The following is a 27,945-nucleotide window of genomic DNA, read 5'->3' as shown; positions in this document are numbered from 1 at the left end:
CAGAATGCCCAACATGTTAATATGTTAATTTGCACTTTTCTTATACTTTTTATTTTATTTTACCTTTATTTATACCTCTGTAGTAATGCTGTAATTACACTAGTAACATTGTAATATGTTGTTACATAGCACTTTAGTAATACCATTACAAAATTACTATGTAACAAATTGAATGTAAAGTGTTACCCAACACACTTAATCTCGCAGACTTTCACATATCAAATATATACATTTTTAAATGCATAACATTTTAAAATTACAAAAACAAATCATGTTTATTCATTGTATAACATAAAAAAATGATTGAGTGTTGATAATTGATGCCGTAATGTTTTCTTTAATAACTGTAACAGCAAAGTCATATTGCATACAAAGTAAAATAACAAGTATATAGTACTGTATATGGACAGAGGTTTTCAAAAGTGCTTTCTGGTGCAAGAGGATACTGATATATATCATAAGAAAGTAAATAAACGGCAATACATACATAAATGTTTAACAAGACAATAAAACTATTAAATCCGATGTCCGGACAAAACTATCAGAATAAATGAATTTCAGTTAACTAAAGATACATATGAGTAAAAAGAACATAGAAGATATGTCAAATGAAGGGCAAGCTGAGAGTTTGGTATATGAGTGTTAATACAAGACTGACTACATTTACGTGTCTTGTGACTTGATGATAAGCAAGTCATGTCTGACAGACAAATAAGAATGTGGTAACAGCGTCGTTCTAAGTGGTGTATATTCAATAAAACTGATTCTACACATAAGAAAATTCGGCCACAGAGGGTACCATTGGACATACTATTTACACCCATCATTGCCTGTACAAGCAAGAGGTCTCAAAACTACTCCTTCCCATGTGAGTTCTTACAAAAATAGTGCTTTCTATATCAGATTTGAATATACCTTTGATTATTCTAAAACCAAATTCAAATGCAAATACATATAAACCTCAAGATGAGAAGAACATTGGCATCTTGAATTTTAGACCCAATTTTGGCACTTTTAATACAAATGATTTAACAGTATGTAAAAGCAACATGTCTACTTGGCATCAGCAGCGACTGTCTAGTGGGTCAGGAGAAAAGACAGTGCCCTCTAGGGTTAGTCCCATTTTGAACCCCTCCTGTAAAACAAGGGGGAGAACGGCTGTTAGAAAGAATCTATCCCATGTCAACTTGCTCTAAAGGAGGAAAGATAACAAACGGAGGTAGTCAATATAATCAATAACAAAGTTTCTCAAAGTCAGCAAACTGTAACCAAGACACTGTACATAAGAGTCATACTGGCCCCAAGTTTTTATTCTTGTTTGATCCAAAATAGCATGCATCCAAGTCTACAAAATAATGGTTAGGGGATATGAAATCTAGAATGCCCAAGTCCTTTTCAGAAGCAGTCCGAAAAATGACAAGTTCTGAGGAAGCTTTGGTCCAAATCCCTCTAAATAAATGTAGAAACATCATATATAAACCGCAAAGTACACAAGAATCTGTCTGACCTATGGATGTAGAAAATAAGAACTACAGGGCTTTGAATAAATCTGACCCTATGTTACCCTAGAATGTTCCAGAGACAACAAGTAATACAAATATGATGAAGCGGATTGACAAGCAATTTCACATTTGCCACACATTTTCAGTTGCAAAACGATGGACAAAGATAATACTAGTTGCAGCCAAGTACACCCAACACAGTATTAGATCAGATTTGTTATTTATTCATATTTTGTTGTTGACACGAAAGATCAAATAAAAGAGACTGACTGAGAAAAGTAAAACTTCCATAGCCAACCGCTTTTAACTCATATGCATCATCTTGATACAAGTTAAAACAAGGTTAATGCTATTAATCACATTGTTTACAGGCAAATGTAACTTCAACTCCATACAATAGATGTGTACAGCATTATGAAAGGGTGACGTTTCAAAAAGCCTGCTGGGTGTACTTCACGGACGGACTGTATGCAGAGTATACAACAGAGTCAAACTGAACACATGCACATTCATTCACGATGACAAGGTCACAGTCACAGTACCGGCAGCCACAAGAAGGGCTCTTATGGGTCAAAATAGTGTAAAGGTACAAACCATCTCTGACGCTGCAGCAAAAGGGGGAAAAAATATATGGAAACCAATAGTTAAGACAGAAAAAGGCAGGAAGGAGAAGAAAGAGATGCTTAGCAGCATGCTAGCAAACCATTGCCTCCTACTGGAACTACAGTAGAATCCCATAATCATGCAGAAAGGTTATTGTAAAGGTTTGCAGATAGCAATTTGCATCTGGATGCTAGGTTCCCAAAGTGCAATTGTAAATAAAACAAAGAGTTTGAAATATAAAAACAACCCCCACGCTTCAGTCAGTCAGCATGGGCATTTATGTAAAAGACGGGGAGCATTGCGGTTCAAACTGACATTGTATTTGTAATTACAGATAGGATATGCTCCAACTATGATAATGACAGTTATTAACAAAAGTACCTATTCATGTGGTGCAACAGAATGTGTTAAAAAAAGCCCAACATGCCTATTCAATAAAATGGAACATAATATAATATTATTACTCACGCATCCTTAACACAACTACTAACAGTTGTTGTTTTGCTTCGATGACAACAATTTTTTTCATCTGTAATCAATCAGTGACAACTAATAATTTGTAACAATTGCTTTGAAATAGCTAAAATATAGAATGATATTCCACTCAAGCCCTAAAATCCCATGGCTGATGTTACAAAATACTTAGAGTATATCCCATAAGGAATATAGAGAAGTGAATGAGGATTAGATTAAAATGATAAATGTAACATGCCTGCCCGACGGGGGCAGATGACGCTAGTACCTACTTCACAGTAGCGTCGTTTTGTTGTTGTTGCAGAAATGCCTACTTGAAAAAGTGAACTTTCATGTGCCTTAATTACAAACTTGTATGGGATCTGTAAATATGAATAAAAAAGATCAATCATGAGCCTAGTTTAGCCAAGGAGAAAGAGCTTTATAGGGAGATTGGCTGAGATAATGGAGGAGTTGACCATGCTGACGGTTCGCCATGCATTTACAGTTGAAGTCGGAAGTTTACATAGACCTTAGCCAAATACATTTAAACTCAGTTTTTCACAATACCTGACATTTAATCCTAGTAAAAATTCCCTGTCTTAGGTCAGTTAGGATCACCAATTTATTTTAAGAATGTGAAATGTCAGAATAATAGGAGAGAGAATGATTTATTTCAGCTTTTATTTCTTTCATCACATTCCCAGTGGGTCAGAAGTTTACATACACTCAATTAATATTTGGTAGCAAGTTGGTTGCATTTAAAATGTTTAACTTGGGTCAAAAGTTTCGGGTAGCCTTCCAACAGGCTTCTCACAATAAGTTGGGTGAATTTTGGCCCATTCCTCCTGACAGAGCTGGTGTAACTGAGTCAGGTTTGTAGGCCTCCTTGCCCTCACACGCTTTTTCAGTTCTGCCCACACATTTTCTATAGGATTGAGGTCAGAGCTTTGTGATGGCCACTCCAATACCTTGACTTTGTTGTCCTTAAGCCATTTTGCCACAACTTTGGAAGTATGCTTGGAGTCATTGTCCATTTGGAGGACCCAGCTTTAACTTCCTGACTGATGTCTTGAGATATTGCTTCAATATATCCATATACTTTTCCTCCCTCATGATGCCATCTATTTTGTGAAGTGCACCAGTCCCTCCCTCCCTCCAAAAAATACGATCTTTGTCCCCATGTGTAGTTGCAAACCGTAGTCTGGCTTTTTTATGGCGGTTTTGGAGCAGTGGCTTCTTCCTTGCTGAGCGGCCTTTCAGGTTATGTCGATATAGGACTCGTTTTACTGTGGATATAGATACTTTTGTACCTGTTTCCTCCAGCATCTTCACAAGGTCCTTTGCTGTTGTTCTGGGATTGATTTGCACTTTTCAAACCAAAGTACGTTCATCTTTAGGAGACAGAAGACGTCTCCTTCCTGAGCGGTATGACGGCTTCGTGGTCCCATGGTGTTTATACTTGCATACTATTGTTTGTACAGATGAACGTGGTACATTCAGGTGTTTGTAAATTGCTCCCAAGGATGAACCAGACTTGTGGAGGTCTACAATTTGTTTCTGAGGTCTTGGCTGATTTCTTTTGATTTTCCCATGATGTCAAGCAAAGAGGCACTGAGTTTGAAGGTAGGCCTTGAAATACATCCACAGGTACCCCTCCAATTGACTCAAATTATGTCAATTAGCCTATCAGAAGCTTCTAAAGCCATGAGATCATTTTCTGGAATTGTCCAAGCTGTTTAAAGGCACAGTCAACTTGTATGTAAACTTCTGACCCACTACAAATGTGATACAGTGAATTATAAGTGAAATAATTTGTCTGTAAACAATTGTTGGAAAAATGACATGCACAAAATAGATGTCCCAACCGACTTGCCAAAACTATAGTTTGTTAACAAGACATTTGTGGAGTGGTTGAAAAACGAGTTTTAATGACTCCAACCTAAGTGCATGTAATATTCCGACTTCAACTGTACATGTCAATTCTTAAAGAAATTGGTGGGTCTATGGCTTAAGAGGGATGCTGAATGGGCGTAAAAAAATATGAGCTCTCTAGCACTCAACCAAATCTTTTAAGGGTTTTTTCTCCTACTATATCAACTTGAGAGGGTAGGGGCCCCGCTACTAGGACGAAGGTCTACTCTCCAAACCTTTATAATAGCTTAAGATCATTCACAGACATGCAGTCACCTGTATCTCGTCCAGCTTGGACTGGATGTCCGGGGGGAAGTCGGCTTGCCCACAGGTGAACGGATCGAAAGGTGCTGCACCAAAAAGGTCTTTACCTGTAAGGGAGAGACAAGATACTGTTGGAGATGCCACAACGTAGTAGTGTTTAAATGGGCTTTCATTGGTAACACATATTTATTATGTAGGCATTGTTTATGTTCTCATAGTGTAACCAAAACACTTTCTCCCTAATGACCACGACCTGTGTTTTATCCCCTATTCTGTGTGTGGTTGAATTCTAATTTTAATCTCACTGTCATCCTGAAACTGTAAAGTAACCAGAGAAGTGTACTCACTCATGTCTGAAGGAGATGTTGTAGGGGGTGTGCCGTTGCTTGCGGGTATTGGCACCAGGGGTGTGACAGCAGAGAAGGGAACCATGTCAAAAACATCTGTGGATGTCTGGGGTTTCAAGGAGATGCTGCCAGCCTGTGAGTGTAGAGGGAATTGGTTCATTCCAATTAGTCCCTTATGAAATAAGCATTATTCTGAGCTACAGTGAGCTCCAAAAGTAGTGGGAACAATGACAAATGTTTTGTTGTTCTGGCTCTGTACTCCAGCACTATACTCTAACCTCTCACCATTGTAATATTCGGGTAGGTTATATTTTTTTGGGGGGGGTATGATATTTGTGCGTCAGTAACTTTCTCACTCATCATTATTCACGATTTATTCAGGATTATCCGTAATCATGGTAGCATCCACATGAACGTACAAGTGTTTAGAAACATATTCTATTCTTATTTACAATAAAAGTGACTGCAAAATGACACAATACATTATTTATCATTCATTTCTATTGGGCACAAAATAATCTGAAACACAACCAAAACAAACAGCAAATGCATCCAACAACTGTAGTTTGATGTAGTCATTGTGCGCTATGAATATAGGACCAAATACTTAACTTTTTATTACTTTAATACATATAAGTGAATTTGTACAAATACTTTTGATGTACAAAGGACTATGTACAAAAAGTCCTGTAATTTCTAAATGGTTCACCCAATATGGATGAAAATACCTTCAAATTAAAGCTGACACTAGTCATTGTCTCATTTCAAATCAAAAGTATTGGAGTACAGAGCCAAAACAACAATGTGTGACTGTCCCAATAGTTTTGAAGCTCATTGTATATTCTGAAGTCAGAGTTATGAAGATATATTAGAACTACAGTCTGACTTAAAATCTAACTTATTGAGATAAGACTTAGAAGTTGATGAAATATTAATGAGCATACTTTATGTACCTGCATTGTCTACTCTACAATATACACTGAGCATAAAAAACATTAGGAACACCTTCCTAATATTGAGTTGCACCCCCTTTTGCCCTCAGAATAGCCTCAATTGATTGGGGCATGGACCCTACAAGGTGTTGAAAGTATTCCACAGGGATGCTGGCCCATGTTGACCAATGCTTCCCACAGTTTTGTCAAGTTGGCTGGATGTCTTTTGGATGGTGGACCATTCTTGATACACACGGGAAACTGTTGCGCGTGTAAAGCCCAGCAGCGTTGCAGTTCTTGACACACTCAAACTGGTGTGCCTGGCACCTACTACCATACTCCGTTCAAAGGCACTTAAATATTTTGTCTTGCCCATTCACCATCTGAATGGCACACATACACAATCCATGTCTCATTATTGTCTCAAGGCTTAAAAATCCTTCTTTAACCTGTCTCTTCCCCTTCATCTACACTAATTGAAGTGGATTTAACAAATGATATCAAAAAGGGATTATAGATTTCACCTGGATTCACCTGGTCAGTCATGTCATGAAAAGAGCAATTGTTCCTAATGTTTTGTACACTCAGTGTATACGAGTTAAAATGAACTATTGTTAATAAGAAAAGAAAGAAATAAAATCAAGAAAACTAAAAATGTATTAAGAATGAAATAAAAGGCAAGAGGAGAAAGGTAGTTGTACAGTACGCGAGGTCGGGGGATGCTGCATCCGTTGGCAGTCTTTGGAAGGAGAGCGAATTTAGCCGGAGGAGGGGTTAGTAGCCCTGCTGAGAGGTTGGACTCTGGCGAGCTCATAGGGGTGAGTGTGACCGAGGAGATCTCAAGACACGAGAAGGACGTCAGATTATGACACCAGAAGAGCGAGGAGGGCCTTGAGAGCATGTAGGCCTCATTAGTAGAGTTTATGTGCAGCAGCTGTGAAGAGATTGCATGCAGAAGATTTAGTGGAAGACTGAAAGTGGCTAGTTAGTTCACACAGAACATGACAAACATCTTGTTTGGGGTATTATGGGTTACTTAGGGAAGTCTAGAGACCGGAAAGGATGTCCATGCAGTTCTTACTGGTGGTACAGGAGCAATCATCAACTGCTCCTCCAGATCCGAAAGCTGCTTCTTTAGCTCAGAATTTTCAGTTTCCAGTTCTTGAATCTGTGAAAAAGAAGGATGCTTGTTTTGGAATTGATCTTTAGCTGCCTACCTTCAATACAAATATAATCTGTTATCATCAATACTATTGAATGGGGGTGTAGTGTATATCCAATCCCTATCCCATAAGAAGGAACAGTCTCTCCCATATCACACTTGTCCAACAGTTGAATCGTACTCTTTTCTGTAAGGTTCCTATCTGTTTCCGTGTCTCCACATCTTTTCCACCAGACTCAAGGAACTTCTTGTAGGCCAAGTCGAATGCCTGGCCAATAGTGAGTGTTATCTCCTCTGCCTGGAAGACAACAGCATCATCCATGAGTTTTTGTACAAAACTTCTTATAAAATGGTATTTCGAACTGCATAGGAACAATTGTTCTGAACATAATTATACATTTGCATCGATTATTCACCAGAAACAATTCTTAATTGTAGGTCATTATCTTCATAATTGACTAGTGATTGTCACATATAGCCGGATCTATACAGATAGAACATGAACTCAAGTTGTTAACTCTCAAAGTTTGTATTTCTTACACATTTCTCACTGTCAAACACGTAGCAGAGGTGTTTGTTTGACTCTGAGTCTTTACAGATGAAGGTGAATATCCTTTTATCTGTCTTGTCATCTGCACAGAAGGATATCCTATGCAATTGGCAGTTATATTGGACATCCTGAAAATAAAAAGAAACACAAATGCTTCGGTTTAAGACAACAATACCTCCTTGATAGGCCTTCACTCGAATGCTTCCATAATATGCATTAAAAAAACTTGGAGCACTTATTAAAAGTATCCATGTCATGTGGACATACTTTTGTCTTGGGATCTAAGATCTTTACTCCATAAATGGATATTTGCAATTCCACTTTCGGGGTCTTCTGTCCCTCTGACTTCTTGATATGCCTTTGAAACTGCAGAGAGGGGAGAGTAGAAACATTAGAATTCACTTATCAAAGCTACAGTCTGATGGTCATGGTACTCCAACTTGCCCAAGCTCATTCTGAAGTGTAGCCTTTTATTGAAAGTGGTGAAAGTCATGATATCAACATGATATCATAAAATAATGATAACCAGCCCCATTTACCGAAAAAGGATATCCAAAGTAAATTAGAAAATGGCATTCTTCCAACACAGTGCAATACTCATTTGAATTAGGACGAATGTAAATTGTGCAATCAGAGCTTTTTTTCACACTCATTTTCTGAGTACATGAATCTGACTGATCATTCATGCTATAAAATGGTTTCACCTGTCCAGAAAACCCTATAATCAAGTTAGACTGATTATGGCCATATGACAAAAGCACTTTCATTTACATATGGAGACAACAGAGAGAGAGCGAAAAAAGAAGAAAACAAATACTATAATCACAGTCTTTCAAGTGTGGAGTTCAACATACCAAGAGGCAGAATCCCCAAAATAAGACTGTATTCAATGATCTTACCTTGGTCTGACCTGAACTCCACACTTGAGATCCATTGGCAGTGGTGTTAAGGTAAGGTTCAGAAAATAAAGGGAGAAGCACACAAAGAAAGAAAGGAAAGAATCAAAAGAGAGATGGGGCAGGGTGAATTGGAGTGTGCTGTACCGATTGGGTCTGGCATTGACCAATGGTCAAAGATATGGCCAATGATGACTCAACTATCATGACCCATTCACTGAACAGCCTGACAGCAAAGTGTTCAATACCTCGAAGTAACAGAAGGGTGGATGGGTATGAAAATAAGTTTCCCCTTGAATGGTTTGACAATTGAAATGATTACAGAAGAAAACACCAGATTAGCTGACATGCTGAGAGCAGAACGAGGCAGAGCAAAGGAGATTGGTGGCGGCAAAGCTGGCTGAACTCTAGCTGGGGGAAACTATATTTCTAAAGATTACGAAAATGAGGTTAGCTATAAGTAGTGGTCTTTTTTAGTAGACTATTAAGTAATTATGATTCATGCTATAGTAAATTCCTGGCTACAACATGCTACATGCTCCTTCTCACATCCTCAGACCTCAAAATGAAGGTATAACTTGGAAGATAGTTGCTATTAGTATACCTTGAATTATGGCTAGAATGTGCAGTATGGTTACATTTATCTGATTCTGGCTAGAATGTACAGTATGGTTAAATTGATCTGATTACAGTTAACCGCAAAATCCTGAGTTTTAGGGTATCAACATGTGGAAATCAAAACTGACCTAACTTCTAAGCTGTTGCTGGTGGGCATAGAGAGGCCCGCCCTGGAGTGCACTTTTCTGTCCAATGAGGTCCAATTTCGGGGACCGTCTATATACTCACCATGACCCCTAGATGAAAAAGTGATGTAATACAGCTTTAATTCAGGTTTCCAAGGGGAAAAAAGTGTATCGCTAACTTACCTTTAACTTTCTAACTGCATCTTTAACAATCTCTGTGCCTTTCGGTTGATCAACTTCTGTGTTTCCAAGAAACTAGAATAAAAAGGGAAAATAATAAAGTGTCACTTTACTTTAGGCATACAGCTATACAGAACTAAGTCACAATGCACTATAAGACTGTTAAAGTATATATGAATGCCTTACAGTGTCTCTATATATCTGTATAAAAGAGAAAAAAAAGGCTTCAGATTATAGGAGGGGTTTGCAGGAATCTCGCCCCTCCCCCCCAAAAAGGGCAGCACTACTGCTGCTATCCAACAGATGGAGCCAAGGACCTTCAGACCTAAACTCCATCTGTCCATAGAAACAGTTGTTCTCAATATGGCTTGCCTGGTTTAGTAAGGAGACTCTGTACTCTCCCCGTTAGTGTTTCCCAATGTAATGGTACCAGGTTGTTTCAACATGACAAGGGGAGTAATATCAAATAATACAGCAATTTAAGGTTTCCTAAGATTCTTCATTCATCAACATAATAAGATGCAACAATTGTTTAAAAATTCAAACCATGGACATCAATGGTTCAGCCCATACTATATACTGGTCTCTGACACTGTATCCACTTACTTCCTTCATGATTTAATTCCACTACAGAACACACAGTGGGTACACAATGGGCAAACAATGCCAAAAATCTGGGCAAACGGTGCTAAAAACGACACTTCACCCTCCTATCAATAGAGCGGAAAGACGGATGGGCCTGTATTCAAATGGTGTCAGCATTTGCACCGCCGTGACAAATGCTGTCCGCACTCAAGGACACATATGAGCGCAGCCGGGTTCTGCAAGTGGATGCAGCAAATGACAGATACGCTACATGGGATGTTCCTGACCTATGCATTCTGTTCTGCTGGACTGTAGAGGCTGTTCCACTGTCTAAGCCCAGCCTGGGGTGATCCATCATCTTGGGAAGGTTATTGGCACAGGTACTGTTCTCTGCTGCACCTCACTCCCATCCACTGCCTGACGTAAGGTTTGCTCTCCTCTCTGCTGTTCCAGTCTTGAGCGGCAGCAGATGTGTCAGTTTGGACTTTCTACTTTAGCCTTTTTTCGGTTCACTTCAATAAGACATTTCGGGAGCTGCTGGATGTTCACCGACAGGCGCTCTGCCTCCAATATGAGGGGAGTCTTTGGGTGAAGTAGAGCAGAAAACACCTTTAGATGGGAGACTCTCTTCCCGGGAGTTTACCTTTAAGATGTGTGCAGCATAACAAAGACAGAGAAGACTAAACAAATCAGTTGTTTTGTAACGGTCTGTGGGTTTCCAGTCAAAATCTACTGTTGTGTTTACTTTGCAGTCAGTCAGGAAGTTTTTCTAGGCTGCCTGTGTGTGTGTTTACTCTTTGACTGTAGTGTGAAGCAGACACCTTGTTCAGAGCTAGGGAAAAACTCAATAGCTTCATTGAAAGGGTTTTATTTTTTGACAAAGTCAAAAACTTTGTATAACAGAAAACAATCAGAGAACTATTCCCAAGTAAACATGACTTTTTCAAAGCCTTGGTTAGGTGTGAGACCTGTAAATAGGTATGCATGGTGGTATGCTGAACATCAATCTGAATCAGTGAAAGGTAAAAAGTATTTTTCATCTAACTTCCAAAAACCTGTGAGGGAACTTGATCTTGATTGCTTTGGAAAGGGAGGTCATGATACGTACCTTGGCATTGTAGGGTATGTAATGCTTTGCCAGAGCTTCTGGAGTGTGCATCCAGGATTTATCTGAAAAGAGATATCACAGTTGGGTCTCGTGTCACTTAAAAATACAACAAATGTGTTTAAAGTCATTTATCTTTTAAACTGATATAAATCAAAGTTCTTTTTTTTTAAATATATATATATATATAAAGAACGAATCAAGAGAATCTAAGACAAATCCAAAATAAAGAAATGTAACTTTAACCATCCTTGGAAACAGCTACGGCCAACTTAAAGTTATGGGAATTACATTGTAAAGGCAGTCGAATAATACAATTATTTAAGACGATTATTCATAACTGAGGTTCAGCCTCTGAAGCTCCAAAATCTAAATCTCTCCAGGAACTGAGTTAGGAAGTACATCTGTATCTTTGTAGTGACTGGGTGTATTGATACACCATCCAAAGTGTAATTAATAACTTCACCATGCTCAAAGGGATACCCAATGTCTGTTTTTTTATGTCTGACCTACCAATAGGTGCCCTTGTTTGTGAGGCAATGGACAACCTCCCTGGTCTGTGTGGTTGAATCTGTGTTTGAAATTCACTGCTCAACTGGGGGCCTTACAAATAATTGTATGTGTGGGGTACAGTGATGAGGTAGTCATTCAAAATTATGTTAAACACCATTATTGCACATAGAGTGAATCCTTGCAACTTATGTGATTTGTTAAGCAAATGTATACTCCTGAACTTATTTAGTCTTGCCATAACAAAGGTGTTGAATTCTTATTGACTCAAGACATTTCAGCTTTTAATTTTTTATTAATTTGTCATAATAAAACATAATTCCACTTTGACATTATGGGGTATTGTGTGTAGGCCAGTGAAAACAAATCTCAATTTAATCCAAATTCAGGCTGTAAGGGGTGTGAATAAATTCTGGAGGGGCTGTATGTCTGAATGAAGCGCAAAACAAGTATACCTGCAAGTGTCCTTGAACAGCATTAAACCTGTGGAGGCCTGGTCATTTAGATAGAACCTTTCCCAACAAGCCAATGATGTGAATGAAAGTACCTATACCATAGCCACAACATCTCTGACCAACACAGCTGACCCATCTGCTAAGCAGTGACACAACACTAGCTCTATCCATAACCACCATACTACATATCATCAAAGAGTGAATGAGTGAGATCAATCTCCTGGTAGTGCCTCAGGGTAGTGCTGAGCGATTAATCAAAGTTTCTGGGGATTTTTGGTTATCAAACAACTAATTGACCAAAGTCGGTTTAATTACTTGAATTCCATTTAGTTTGTTCTTATGTGAGCTCAATGTGCCGTTTCTCTAGAGAGAAATAAAATATTTCACAAGATAAATTAAGACAAGAGGTATGTAGGTCGGTGGGCTGAAGGGAGTTGTAGTTTTCATTAGGGAAATATTCAAGCTAGTTCAGCACAGAAACGTGGCAATTAACTAGAATGACCATAATCCATTGTGCCTGTTCTTCCCTGATTGGACAGAGACTGATAGCCTACACAGAGACCACATGTGAGAGGAATGTACACAACACAACAATGAAAGTTATGGAGACAGTCTGTGAAGTTGCTCTACCCGATTGGTAGTTGGTAATAAGCAGTCTTCAAAGTATGTCTTATGTACTTTGAAGAACTAGTCAAATTATTTTGTAAGACAGCTCTGCAGCATACTAGCTACGTAGGACCCAAAGATGGTATTAGGAGCACAGAGATAACGTTAGATGGTTGTCTCCTGACAAGCTGTTACTGCCTGAGCAGAGATGAGATGACCAAAAAATATTTAAAATAATAAAGTCGTCAAATAAAAACTACGTAATATACACAACTGAAATATTTTATTATTTTATAGTAACTTCCTCTTTTTCTATTGATGTTTCCCCAATGTGGACCTGACAGAGACACTGGAATGTTTTCAATGTTTTGTCAATTGAATGTTCACTATTTTGGGACCTTTTATGGCTAGGGATTCCGCTAGCGGAACGTTTCGACAACATCCTGTGAATTGGCCGAGCGCGAAATTCAAAAGAAAATATTATAAATATTTAACTTTCCTACATTCACAAGTGCAATACACCAAATGAAAGCTTAACTTCTTGTTAATCCAGCCACATTGTCCGATTTCAAAAAGGCTTTACGGCGAAAGCACACCATGCGATTATGTTAGGAAAGCGCCTAGCCACAAAACCATACAGACATTTTCCAGCCAGGAGAGGGCTCACAAAAGTCAGAAATAGCGATGAAATGAATCACTAACCTTTGATGATCTTCATCTGGTGGCACTCCCAGGACTCCATGTTACACAATAAATGTTTGTTTTGTTCAATAAAGTCCCTCTTTATGTCCAAAAACCTCAGTTTAAATTGACGCGTTATGTTCAGTAATGCATTGTCTCAAGTAACATCCGTTGAAATTGCAGAGAGCCAAATCAAATTACAGAAATACTCATCATAAACATTGATGAAAGAAACAAGTGTTATACATAGGATTAAAGATACACTTCTTGTTAATCCAGCCGCTGTGTCAGATTTCAAAAAGGCTTTACGGCGAAAGCAAACCATACTATTATCTGAGGATAGCACCCCATCAAACAAAGACAGACAATCATAATTCAACCCGCCAGGCGCGACACGAAACTCAGAAATAAAGATAATTCATGCCTTACCTTTGAAGATCTTCTTTTGTTGGCACTCCAATATGTCCCATAAACATCATAAATGATCATTTTGTTCGATTAATTCCGTCATTATATATCCAAAATGTCCATTTATTTGGCGCGTTTGATCCAGAAAAACACTGGTTCCAAATCGCGTAACATGACTACAAAATATCTCATAAGTTACCTGTAATCTTTGTCCAAACATTTCAAACAACTTTCCTAATACAACTTTAGGTATATTTTTACGTAAATAATCGATAAAATTTAAGACGGGATAAACTGCGTTCAATACCGGAGGAAAACATTGTGGAGCGTGCTTTTCAGGTCGCCCGCTCCATCAAACAATACACTTCCCTCGACCCTCGTTCTGTACAGGGCTACTTCTTCATTTCACAAAGGAAAAACATCAACCATTTTCTAAAGACTGTTAACATCCAGTGGAAGCGATAAGAACTGCAAGCAATTGCCTTTAAATTCTAGATTCTCAATGAAAACCCATTGAAAAGAGAGTGACCTCAAATGTTTTATTTCCTGGATCGTTTGTCCTCGGGGTTTCGCCTGCCAAATAAGTTCTGTTATACTTACAGACATCATTCAAACAGTTTTAAAAACTTCAGAGTGTTTTCTATGCAAATCTAATAATATGCATATCCTAGCTTCTGAGCCCGAGTAGCAGGCAGTTTACTTTGGGCACGCTTTTCATCCGGACGTGAAAATACTGCCCCTTATCCCAGACAGGTTTTTAAAAGCTCAAATATTTTTGATGTATTTATTTCATAATGCATTTAATGTTGTAATTATTTTTCAAATAGAAACCGAAATCGAAAACTGTGATAATTTTTTTATAACCGAACCGACCCCCCCCCCCCCCCCCCCAAGTTCTAACTATGATGAATTGGGGCAGGTCCAGAAGTCACTGCAGCAGAGAAGGCAGGGAGCCCAGACACTTTTTCTATGCGTCAGCACCCAGTCTTGATTAACAGAGGCGTCCCCACCTCTCGTGCCCACTTGATATAAAGCTGCAAAAGGCGGACTGTACAATCGCTCAAAAAATGGATTGGCACCGGGGGGAAACAAGTTGACGGGGGAAATAAAGCGCTGTGGGCATGAGAGGATGCGTCTGAGAGTCTGAAGGTCCGTTTCATGTGGCGTGTGTGTCCTAAACAGTCTGAATCAGTGACAGCTTTAAGTTTACATGTCATTTCAAAAAAGGTGCCTGATGGAGACTACAGGGGATGATGCATCTCAATGCTTCATTCCTACAAAAAAAAACTAACTGAGCATATTCATATAGCTAGCTTGACTGCCTATACAGCACCACACAAGTAAAGATATGATACAGTAATACAGAGCTGGATTAAAATAGTATCTGTTTTCTTTCAAATATTTTAGATGTGCTTTATTGAGCTTGCCTGTCACAATGACACCACTGTAATTTCCAAATAGTACAACCCCTGCCCATCTGGCACTGCAGACCCGCTCAATCAAACATATTTCAAAGTATTTGAAAGTAATCAAACAATAATAGTACATCAAAGCTAGTGCTTTGTGTGAACTTAAAACAAGTGCATTTTCAGAACTACAGTTAGTAGTAAAGCCTTCTGGAGTTCCAGACAGACCAAGCCCAAGCCTGAGCTCATTATCTCCTCTCTATATATATTCACTTTAATGAATTACACAGGTAATGTTATCTGGGACGGCAGCAATGCATCGCTCATGGGCCAGGCTAGCCATTGCCAGCACTCGGCTCATACAGCAAAACAATGTCCAATTAATCACCCATTTGTCTCGTTTAGAGTTCAGCTGGATCGATCAGTACGCTCCGGGGGACTGAAGTCTAAAATACCTCCAGCAGTATTTAAAGCCTCTAGATATCCGTTTTAATTAAATGGAGCGGACAGATACAAATGGTTAAACATTAAGGTAAAATAAAATACAATGGACCTCCTCCAACAATGCAATACAATGAGGGGAGCGTATTTGCCAGTGAATAGGACAGAGTGGAGACCGTCCTTGTGTTCCTTTTGCACATAGATTTCCAACCATCATCACCTGAGGGTAATGAAGATACTGAGAATTTTGTCTCAACAGTCAATAATGGTTTTATATATATGTTGCACTGATCTCAAGGCCATTTTGAATCATATTTAGACATTTTCAACATATGTTGTTTGTTGAAGCTACAAGAGTAAAGCCTTCCATTATCCCAAAGGTTACTCATCATCATCCTTCCAGAGGAAGACTCAAAGGTCAGAGTGAGAAGAGCACAACTTTGATTTGCTCAATCAAGAGAAAGCCCTCTAAAAACACCTTGTAAGCTTAAACCTAATTAGCATACACTGTATAGGTACAGTGATTGCAGCACAATCGCTTCGATAAGGTTGTTCAATGCAGGAAACAGTAATTCAACACTGCATTCTATCGAGTCAAAACTGACAATGAGTTTGCTGGGTTTGCAAACCCTTAGTCAAGTCCGTTTTCTCAGGGTTTCCCCAAACTCGGTCTCCCCCCCCTTTTTTTTTCTTTGACAGGAAAATTATTAATGAGCATCTCTCCTCTCTGGAAATGGTTCCCACTGTCTTAATGTCATTGTAACACTTACAAATGTTACCTAGCCTATGACATTTCCCTTAGCTTTAGATGTGAACCACTGCTTGCATGGCTGCTTTGACCCTTAGTCAAGTCCGTTTTCTCAGGGTTTCCCCAAATTTGGTCATGACCCCCCCCCCCCCCCCACCCCGTTGCACATTTTGCTTTTTGCCCTATTTAAATAATCAAAACTTCCTATTTATTTGAATCAACTGTGTAGTGCTTGGACAAAAAGCAGTGGTTCACACCTAAAGCTAAGGGAAATGTCATAGGCTAGGTAACATTCATAAGTGTCACAAGACATTAAGGCACTGCCCTTTGAGGGAACCATTTCCAGAGAGATGCTCATTAATAATTTCCCTGTCAAAGAAAAAGCAGCTTTTGAAAAGACAGTAGCTGTATAATGAATGACCCAAATGGTTTATAGGGAACAGCTCTGTTGAAAAAAAATATATAATAATTTTATAGATGACCTCTGACATGTATCTACAGGTATACTTTGTCATCTCTGGGATGAATGGCATTCCAAATAAAATTGGACTTAACAGGCCCCAAACACATTTAGTACAATCAGTCTTCCATCCCCATAAAAAAGCAAGCATATAATAGTTGTCAATAATTTTTACAAGGCACAGCTCCCTATATTACTTGTCCAGCTGCCTCATTTGTCTGCTGGTCAGATGAGTTAAGCTAAACTCAAATGGTTTAGCACCTCTGATACTTTGGTTTACAGTTTGTCTGGATATTAACTGCCAAGGTGGTCCAGCGAAATTGAAAAGCCTCTGGTAACCACTAAAACAAATTCTTCACGAGTGAGTTCATCTGTTGATCTCCAAATGACAAATCAAGGGAAATAGTAGTTGATATACAGTATGCCCCAATACTGTTGCGAGTGTACACAATCTCACATTTAATTTCTTTGTTTCTAATCCTCCCCATCTTGTCATTCAATGGATATAAAACAATCTGGTGGACTGCCCTGATACCTTACTCCCAATGCATTGATGATTACATAAACATATATTTCCTGGTCAATCCAAACACTTATGATGCCTCTTTGAGGAAGTCAAACTGACATATTTTAATAAGTATAATGTGACCCTTGTTTCAAAGGAGGTCATTCTCTGAGCACCATGAATAATTTTGACATTATATTCACTATATGGAAAGCCCATTGTTACAAGGACTGAAGTCAATTCCAATTCAGAAGTGGAATAGCACATGGAATCAGGATCAAAACTGCCCCACTCACAGTATCAATGCTGAATAAAACAAATTGTGGACTGAAATCTTAGCTATTTCTGAGTTAGCCTATATACATTATTTTCCTTCCTGGAAAATGGACATGTGTTTGTGTGTGTATGTGTGGTGTGTGTGTGTATGTGTGTGTATGTGTGTGTGTGTGTGTGTGTGTGTGCGTGTGTGTGCGCATGCGTGCATGCTTATGCACAACATCAACATACACCAAAGCCTATCTTTTGTTGTACACTTTTCCAAGACTGTACAGTACATTCTATTTTATTACTGCTCTGCAAGTCTCCAACTCTCCTTGATCATCTTCCTCCAGGAAAGCTGCATCCAACATCATCACAAGACCACCCAGTCTTATCTCCGGGCATCAGGAATAAACATAGGTGATAAAAATGATCAAAACCCCTCATGGCAGCACTTGCTAGATATGATCAACTCAACAAAACACAGAAATAAAGGCCCCCATGTTGTCACCTCCAGATTGTCAACCAAACCTGTACCAGAATGATACTAGTATTACAATGACAAAAACATCAAATAGTTTGATAAGCATAATCATTTGGTCAGTTGAACACAAGGCTTCACAACGGGACATAACTGTGCAGCCAGACATGTACTATGGTTCCTTGGTGATTCCAAACATCCTCTTGCTTTCATTTATCTCTAAATCACAGCAGTCTTGTCGTTCAATGTTCAGTGACTGGTAATTGGATGCACAAGTCCGGAAAGAAATTGACGAGAGAGATTTGTACCCAATTATTTCTCTGTCATCATCAGACACAAAAGTGTCTCTTTGCCACTGGCCCCTGGTGACTACAGGATAGCCTGTTTCACTTGGAGGCACAAGTATATTTTTACCTGTTGAGTTTAAAGTTGCAAAGTCTTAGGAAATCTTTGCATGGATGATAGAATCATATACCCTGAAAATTGTTGCTGGTGGACATAGAGATGTGTGTATTATTTAAATTTGCACCTCATTAGTTTAAAGGTTAAGGTTAGCATGACCGGGTTAGCCACATGCGGCTTATGCCGTTTAAAGGGATATCTGCATACTTCATTATTATTATTTGGGGATAGCAATTTCAAACCTACCATTTGATTCTGGTATGGTCAAGGATGTAGGATTAAAAGAAAAACGCACATACAGTACTGTATCCAGCGTTGAAAACACTTGCAATGTGTTTGATGAATCACATGCACTACTTTGATAATTAGGTGTCTTTCATACATACACATACTGCATTATACAATGAGTTAAAACAACCTAATTTTAACGCAGTCTGAACAGTGGGAATTGCTTGTATTGACACCAGGCCTGGGTTCAAATACTACTTCAAATATTTTCACATAGAGTGCCTTCGGAAAGTATTCAGACCACTTGACATTTCACACATTTCGATATATTACAGCCTTATTCTAAATTAGATTTTTTTTTTTAAACAACATATCAGCAATCTACACACAATACCCCATAATGATGAAGCAAAAAAGGTTTTAAAAGGCACAAATCTGGGGAAGGGTAGCAAAAAATATCTGCAACACAACAATCTCTGCAGCACTCCACCAATCAGGCGTTTATGGTAGAGTGGCCACTCCTCAGTAAAAGGCACATGACAGCCTTTTGGAGTTTGCCAAAAGGTACCTAAAGACTCTCAGACCATGAGAAACAAGATTGTCTAGTCTGATGAAACTAAGATTGAACTCTTTGGCCTGAATGCCAAGCATCACGTCTGGAGGACCATACCTACGGTGAAGCTTGGTGGTGGCAGCATCATGCTGTGGGAATGTTTTTCAGCAGCGGGGACTGGGAGACTAGTCAGGATTGAGGCAAAGATGAATGGAGCAAAGTACAGAGAGATTCTTGATGAAAACCTGCTCCAGAGCGCTCAGGACCTCAGACTGGGGTGAAGGTTCACTTTCCAAAAGGACAACAACCCGAGGCACACAGCCAAAACAACACATGAGTGTTGACTGTTCTGCCTGCGGCTATGGAACCCTGACCTGTTCACCGGACGTGCTACCTGTCCCAGACCTGCTGTTTTCAACTCTCTAGAGACCGCAGGAGCGGTAGAGATACTCTTAATGATCGGCTATGAAAAGCCAACTGACATTTACTCCTGAGGTGCTGACTTGCTGCACCCTCGACAACTACTGTGATTATTATAATTTGACCATGCTGGTCATTTATAAACATTTGAACATCTTGGCCATGTTCTGTTATAATCTCCACCCGGCACAGCCAGAAGAGGACTGGCCACCCCTCATAGCCTGGTTCCTCTCTAGGTTTCTTCCTAGATTTTGGCCTTTCTAGGGAGTTTTTCCTAGCCACCACACTACATCTGCATTGATTGCTGTTTGAGGTTTTAGGCTGGGTTTCTGTACAGCACTTTGAGATATCAGCTGATGTAAGAAGGGCTATATAAATACATTTGATTTGATTTGATGAGTGGCTTCTGGACAAGTCTCTGAATGTCCTTGAGTGGCCAAGCCAGAGCCCAGACTTGAACCCGATTGAACATCTGTAGTGGAGCAGGTTGAGCAGGTTGAGAGCCTCAAGTTCCTTGGTGTCCACATCAACAACAAACTAGAATGGTCCAAACACACCAAGACAGTCGTGAAGAGGGCACAACAAAGCCTATTCCCGCTCAGGAAACTAAACTAACTAAAAATTTTGGCATGGGTCCTGAGATCCTCAAAAGGTTCTACAGCTGCAACATCAAGAGCATCCTGACCGGTTGCATCACTGCCTGGTACGGCAATTGCTCGGCCTCCGACCGCAAGGCACTTCAGAGGGTAGTGCGTACGGCCCAGTACATCACTGGGGCAAAGCTGCCTGCCATCCAGGACCTCTACACCAGGTGGTGTCAGAGGAAGGCCCTAGAAATTGTCAAAGACCCCAGCCACCCCAGTCATAGACTGTTCTCTCTCCTACCGGATGGCAAGCGGTACCGGAGTGCCAAGTCTAGGACAAAAAGGCTTTTTATCCCCAAGCCATAAGACTCCTGAATAGGTAACCAAATGGTTTCCGGACTATTTGCATTGTGTGCCCCCCCAACCCCTCTTTTTACGCTGCTGCTACTCTCTGTTCATCATATATGCATAGTCACTTTAACCATACCTACATGCACATACTACCTCAATAAGCCTGACTAACCGGTGTCTGTATATAGCCTTGCTACTGTTATTTTCAAATGTCTTTTAACTGTTGTTTTATTTCTTTACACACACACACACACAGACACCTTTTTTTGCACTATTGGTTAGAGCCTGTAAGTAAGCATTTCACTGTAAGGTCTACACCTGTTGTATTTGGCGCACGTGACAAATAAACTTTGATTTGATTTGACATCTCTGGAGAGACCTGAAAATAGCTGTGCAATAACACTCCCCATCCAACCTGATAGAGCTTTAGAGGATCTGCAGAGAAGAATGGAAGAAACTCCCCAAATACAGGTGTGCCAAGCTTGTAGCATCATACCCAAGAAGACTTGATGCTGTAATCGCTGCAAAAGGTGCATCAACAAAGTACTGAGTAAAGGGTCTGAATACTTATGTAAATGTGATATTTCAGTTTATTTTTAATAAATTATCAAAAATTTCTAAAAACCAGTTTTCCTTTGTCATTATGGGCTATTGTGTGTAGATTGATGAGAAAAAAAAACATTTAATCAATATTAGAATAAGGCTGTAACGTAACAAAATGTGGAAAAAGTCAAGGGGTCTGAATAGTTTCCGAAGGCACTGTAAATTCGAAGTAAGTATCCAGGTATTTTAATGTATTTAGAAATAAACTTGGAGAGTACATTGTATTTGAAAATACTCAAATACACTGATTCAAATACACTCCCCTGCATTTAACCCAGGTATTTGAAAATATTATTTGAAAATATAGCTGCGAGCAGCAATGAATGGGGTTCACAGGATGGCAGAAAGGACACACGATCAGTTGGATAACAAAGCAAGCACTATTGTGTAGGAACTATCTTTCATTAGGTGCAATTCTTCATGAGAAGAAAATATAAGTATTTTTTGCATATTCTAGCATTTAACTTCATCTTCAAATGCATCAACGTTATTTTCTCAAACTCTTTAGGGACTATTGTGATGTGTCCAAAGACCAAATTTGGAGTGAATCTGACTATTAGTCCATGAGAAGATCTAATATGATTATTTTAAGCATTAGGTTTACTATGTCAAAAAAGTTAACTGTTAATAGTTCCTTACATTTAAAAATATTAATGCCAAACTTAACATGGTTATTCATGGTAATGTCTTTGGTGACCCTAAATGTTTCAAGTTGATAGGCCATTATGGAGTCAATTTACAAAGGATTTAAATGGACACATAAAATCAGATTTCCTGATTTATCAATAACTCAGCCATCTCTTAACCAATCCCTTAGCTTTTCTCAAACGAAGTTAAGAGATGTACCATGGGCCTACATACCAAATTGGTGTTATTTGGACTTATGGTTCATGAGAATATGTTTTTCAAAGGTTTTCAAAAATGTCCAAGATTGGTTCTAATTGGTCCTTGAGGCAAATTTGTTAAGCATGAGGAAAGACACCTACATACTTACAAGTATCTAGGTCAAACCGGGCGGTGGATATGAGGGTTTGAAACAGCTTATAACAGCACCACCTATAGGCCATTGTTGCACAAATATCTAATTTACATAAGTATTCACACCCCTGAGTCAATACATGTTAGAATCACCTTTGGCAGTGATTACAGCTGTGAGTCTTTCTGGGTAATCTCAAAAAGCTGTGCACACCTGGATTATTCTGTACTATTCTGTACAGGCTTCCTTCTTTTCCCTCTGTCATTTAGGTTAGTATTGTGGAGTAACTACAATGTTGATTCATCCTCAGTTTTCTCCAATCACAGCCAATAACCTCTGTAACTGTTTTAAAGTCACCATTGATCTAATGGTGAAATCCCTGAGGGGTTTCCTTCTCCGGCAACTGAGTTAGGAAGGACACTTGAATCTTTGTAGTGACTGGGTGTATTAAATAACTTCACCACGCTCAAAGGGATACTCCCCGAGTGTTGCAGCGGTCTAAGGCACTGCATCTCAGTGCTAGAAACAACATTACAGACCCTGGTTCGATTCCAGGCTGTATCACAAACAGCCATGACTTGGAGTCCCATAGGGCGCCGCACAATTGGCCCAGCGTCATCGGGTTAGGGTTTGGCCAGGGTAGGCCGTCATTGTAAATACGAATGTGTTCTTAACTGACTTGCCCAGTTGAATAAAGGTTCAATAAATAAAAATAAAATATTCAATGTCTGCTTTTTTTTAAACACTATTACTATACACAGTGAGTCCATAGAGACTTAGCCCAAAACACTCACTGCCAAAGGTGTTTCTACAAAGTATTGACTCAGGGGTGTGAGTAGTCTCAAAGTTAATGGATGTGAACTGTGAGCTGGAAACTGTAACAAAAGCTTTAGTATTACTAATCCATAAACATGACAGAAAGCAATTGCAAGTGTTCCCATGTCTTATCTGTCCTATTTGAGAGATATAATTCACAAACTGAAATTAGCTATTTAGCATTACCCATATCAATTAGTCTAGCTTTAAGATATGCTGTATTATATGTGGTTGACAGTTTATTGTTGTGACATTATTTTACATTACGTGAGCCACCACATGGAAATGCCAACCCTGACTTGCATAGGTACGTGGTGCCAAACTGGATCAGAACATCTACTGCTTTCTCCGTCAGGCAGGAGACTGCTTCCTGCTGCAGATGAGCAACCCTGAACTGTGTGAGTGTCAAAAAGCATCAGCTTCAATCAGTTTATTCCAGTTCAGAATAAAAGCAACAGTTCCAACCTAGACTTAATTTTTCATATTCATCTGTACTATTTCTTAGGGTTGCACTATCAGTAGCTAGTTAGCTTGCTTTGGCTAACGTTAGCTATTAGCTCTGTAACATTACAAAGCCAGGGAATTGTTTGAAAGAAAAACTCACATCTACTACTATGAGAGATAGTACAGTCGTGGCCAAAAGTTTTGAGAATGACACAAATATTAATTTTCACAAAGTTTGCTGCTTCAGTGTCTTTAGATATTTTTGTCAGATGTTACTATGGAATACTGAAGTATAATTACAAGCATTTCATAAGTGTCAAAGGCTTTTATTGACAATTACATGAAGTTGGTGCAAAGAATCAATATTTGCAGAGTTGAACCTTCTTTTTCAAGACCTCTGCAATCCGCCCTGGCATGCTGTCAATTAACTTCTGGGCCACATCCTGACTGATGGCAGCCCATTCTTGCATAATCAATGCTTGGAGTTTGGCAGAATTTGTGGGTTTTTGTTTGTCCACCCGCCTCTTGAGGATTGACCACAAGTTCAATGGGATTAAGGTCTGGGGAGTTTCCTGGCCATGGACCCAAAATATCGATGTTTTGTTCCCCGAGCCACTTAGTTATCACTTTTGCCTTATAGCAAGGTGCTCCATCATGCTGGAAAAGGCGTTGTTCGTCACCAAACTGTTCCTGGGTGGTTGGGAGAAGTTGCTCTTGGAGGATATGTTGGTACCATTCTTTATTCATGGCTGTGTTCTTAGGCAAAATTGTGAGTGAGTCCACTCCCTTGGCTGAGAAGCAACTCCACACATGAATGGTCTCAGGATGCTTTACTGTTGGCATGACACAGGACTGATGGTAGCGCTCACCTTGTCTTCTCCGAACAAGCGTTTTTCCAGATACCCCAAACAATCGGAAAGGGGATTCATCAGAGAAAATGACTTTACCTCAGTCCTCAGCAGTCCAATCCCTGTACCTTTTGCAGAATATCAGTCTGTCCCTGATGTTTTTCCTGCAGAGAAGTGGCTTCTTTGCTGCCATTCTTGACACCAGGCCATCCTCCAAAAGTCTTCGCCTCACTGTGCATGCAAATGCACCCACACCTGCCTGCTGCCATTCCTGAGCAAGCTCTGTACTAGTGGTGCCCCGATCCTGCAGCCGAATCAACTTTAGGAGACGGTCCTGACGCTTTCTGGACTTTCTTGGGCGCCCTGAAGCCTTCTGTACAACAATTGAACCGCTCTCCTTGATGATCCGATAAATGGTTGATTTCAGTGCAATCTTACTGGCAGCAATATCCTTGCCTGTGAGCACTTTTTGTGCAACGCAATGATGACGGCACGTGTTTTCTTGCAGGTAACCATGGTTGATAGAGGAAGAACAATTATTCCAAGCACCACCCTCCTTTTGAAGCTTCCGGTATGTTATTCGAACTCAATCAGCATGACAGAGTGATCTCCAGCCTTGTCCTCGTCAACACTCACACCTGTGTTAACGAGAGAATCACTGACATGATGTCAGCTGGTCCTTTTGTGGCAGGGCTGAAATGCAGTGGATATTTTGGGGGGGGTTCAGTTCATTTGCATGGCAAAGAGGGACTTTGCAATTAATTGCAATTAATTTGAACACTCTTCATAACATTCTGGAGTATATGCAAATTGCCATCATACAAACGGCAGCAGCAGTGAAAATTAAAATTTGTATCATTCTCAAAACTTCTGGTCACGACTGTACTCCCTTATTTCGGCTTATCATCACCTGTTACAAAATGACAACAATGCCTTGCTAGTTGACTTACTTTTCCACTTGCAAAGCACTGAAGCATTCTGCCCTGTTCTGAAAGAACTCCCTGGGTTTACTGTCATGTTGTGCCTGGATGTTTGGTCAGGATGTGTCGTTTTATTAATTTGTTCGTTTTGAGAGAATCATTACTAAGCACTTCCCCACACAAAACACATTACGGGCGCTCCTCGTTATTTCTCAAAGTTTGTATGAAAGAGACAAAAAGTCATCACTGTGTTTGCGTTTCATGACGATTGAGCTCAGTCAGAACTTGTGGCTAGCATGAGTCCATTTCATGACAGCGGTGAGTGATGGCGAGTGGGAATAACAAGTCAGTGGCTTGAACGATATCGCTGCAGCGTGTGGGTCGCGGAGTGATCTTCAAGAAAACTGCAGAAAAAAGATCCGGTAAACAGCGAAGCACATGGGCATCTATATCTACCTCTCCCACTTGCGCAGCTCCCAAACTGAGCAGAGACCGCTGATAAACAGAGAGCACACTAAACCGAGAGCGCAGTTGCGCTTGGCCAAATCAATTCCAGTAATTCATTAATTAATTATACATTTACGTCGCGACCCACCATTAACAAGTCCGCGATCCACTTTGGGTCGTGACCCATACTTTAAGAAACGCTGGTTTAATAAATTTTTAATTCAGGCTAACACATACAAATGTGGAATAAGCCGAGGGGTATGAATACTTTCTGAAGGCCCTGTATTTAAAAATTATATTTGTACATTTGATCTAATCAAGATATATTAGTGTTTTATTTTTCATGTATATATATATATTTTTTTTTACAAATGTTATACTTTTTCTTCCACTTTGACATTGCAGCATTTTGTGTATGTGTATCCTTGACAAAAAAAGACATTTAAATCCACTTTTAATCCCACTTTGTAAAATATGGAAAAAGTCAGGGGGTGCGAATACTTTAAGGCACTGTATGAAAAGAGGCAGTAATCTAATTGGAATTCATCAATGCCTTATAGGAACAGCAAGATAACGTCAGACAAAAATTATGCTCAGTATGTAGCCAGACAGACCAAACAAATAACTTGCATATTAAGGTGAATGAGGAACAGTAATTTACTTAGTTTTCTTTCTTTTTACAACCACATTTTGTCATCAGTTCAAATGAATAAATATAGGATGAAGGAACGTAGAAGAAATAAAGAATATTTTCTAACTACTAATTATAACAAAGTGATTGACACGGGTCTGCAGCAACTTTGCTCATAGGACACTATAGAAATATAGTGTAATATAGTGTCTATAGAAATATAGATGCAATAATGCTAATTCCCAAATGCAATTGTGAAAGGATGAAAGTCCCAGTGTTTAAAGAGTAAAATGAAGAATCTGTGCTAAAACATTCTATCTCAACAGGAGGCTTTTAATAACCACTACAAATGCATGCGTGCTGAGAGTACAATATCGACTCAACATATTGATGAATAGCTAGCGATGAATCTGCACAGTCATGCACCGTAATGAGACCTGGAAAATAAAATTATAATCTGGATAAGAAACTTTAGAGCAACTAGATCTGTCATCCTCTTTTGTGTTTCCATACCTAGCCCTATTCTTAATCAGTTATGAGCAATGCTCTGGTAATTAATGGTTGTCTCCAAAAGCCCTGTGTTCTGTGTCGGTCTGGTGGAAAATATTGGTTGTGTTCGGGGAGGTTTCGGAGGGACCTTTGTCCTTCGCTTAAAAGGCTTTAATGCCCTCTTTATGCCAGATGGCTGGATGCGCCTCTGTAGTTCTCTACAATCACACAGAACTGGACTGTGTGCAAGTATGTATGGAAGCATTTGTGGGCCCATCAGTGCGAGAGATGGGGAATGGTAACCGGGGCCACAGTGTCTAATTCACTGACTACTTTCTGTGTCAGCTGTGAAGCCATTACTTCTCTGTTATGCCCAATCTTTCAACAGACTCCCTAAACGTGCCCTCCAGAGTCTGAGTTTAAAATATGACAAAGTATCAACTTAGATTCATGAGAAAGTAAAACCTATGAAAAAAGGACAGTAGCAGCAGTAGTGGAGCACCTTAGCACCAAGCTGTATTTTATTATTGTCCATGAAAGGGAAATCTAATCTGAACCAGGAGTAGAGATCTGCCTAACCTGATAAGTCTTTATCTCCTCATGGGTGCCTGACAGGGCTGAGGTAAATTTTAAAACTGAAATATCATATGAACACTCAGGGCCACCTGGGCCCAAAAATTGTCCAGCAGGGTCTTTGGACATTTCCGGGTCTGTTGATTCATGCGAGTGGAGGGAGTTGGAGTGGTAGGACAGATGGCAAATACGTAAAGCTGTTGTCGCGAAACCGCAGTGGTTGCGTCAGACATTTTCAGTACGACAGTGCACATGTAGATTACGTAGTTATCTCCAGGTATAAGAACAAGTAGCTCACCGAACATGCACAATCATAATATGAGCGACGGCGTGGAGAAACTGGGCTTTACAGATGGGGAACAGAACTAAAATCTGTCTGAGTGCTTACCTTTTTTCCTGTTAAAGGCCCGGTTCATACTGGAAAACCTTGCGTCTTTGTGGTCCCTTCTGTGTATTTGCCAATAC

The 27,945-nt window shown here is 39.5% G+C and overlaps 1 protein-coding gene across 1 annotated transcript; it reads right to left on the bottom strand.

Moving 5' to 3' along the window:
- Window positions 1-363: 363 nt before the first annotated feature.
- On the bottom strand, window positions 364-27,945 carry LOC120063809 (PTB domain-containing engulfment adapter protein 1-like). Its single transcript, XM_039014114.1, has 12 exons — window positions 27,869-27,945; window positions 11,240-11,301; window positions 9,550-9,621; window positions 7,995-8,093; window positions 7,718-7,855; window positions 7,335-7,475; window positions 7,097-7,183; window positions 6,722-6,949; window positions 5,084-5,216; window positions 4,749-4,843; window positions 2,097-2,107; window positions 364-1,135 (listed from the first exon to the last, which is right to left on the bottom strand). The coding sequence occupies exons 1-12, from the start codon at window positions 27,894-27,896 to the stop codon at window positions 1,114-1,116; spliced, it is 1,116 nt and encodes a 371-aa protein (XP_038870042.1). The 5' UTR covers window positions 27,897-27,945; the 3' UTR covers window positions 364-1,113.

Source organism: Salvelinus namaycush, chromosome 19 (genome assembly GCF_016432855.1).
Source record: "Salvelinus namaycush isolate Seneca chromosome 19, SaNama_1.0, whole genome shotgun sequence".
Classification (NCBI taxonomy): domain Eukaryota; kingdom Metazoa; phylum Chordata; class Actinopteri; order Salmoniformes; family Salmonidae; genus Salvelinus; species Salvelinus namaycush.
Note: the sequence above shows the minus strand (reverse complement) of the source record. Positions and strands in the feature narration are given on the sequence as shown.

Bases quoted from the DNA above. Each gene is read 5' to 3' on its own strand.
- LOC120063809 (XM_039014114.1), bottom strand. From the start codon at position 27,896: ATGAACCGGGCCTTTAACAGGAAAAAAG. The intron at 11,302-27,868 runs GTAAGCACTCAG...ATCTCTTTTCAG, and splicing joins GGCCTTTAACAGGAAAAAAG to ATAAATCCTGGATGCACACT. The intron at 5,217-6,721 runs GTACTGTACAAC...CTACACTCACAG, and splicing joins GCAGCATCCCCCGACCTCGC to GCTGGCAGCATCTCCTTGAA.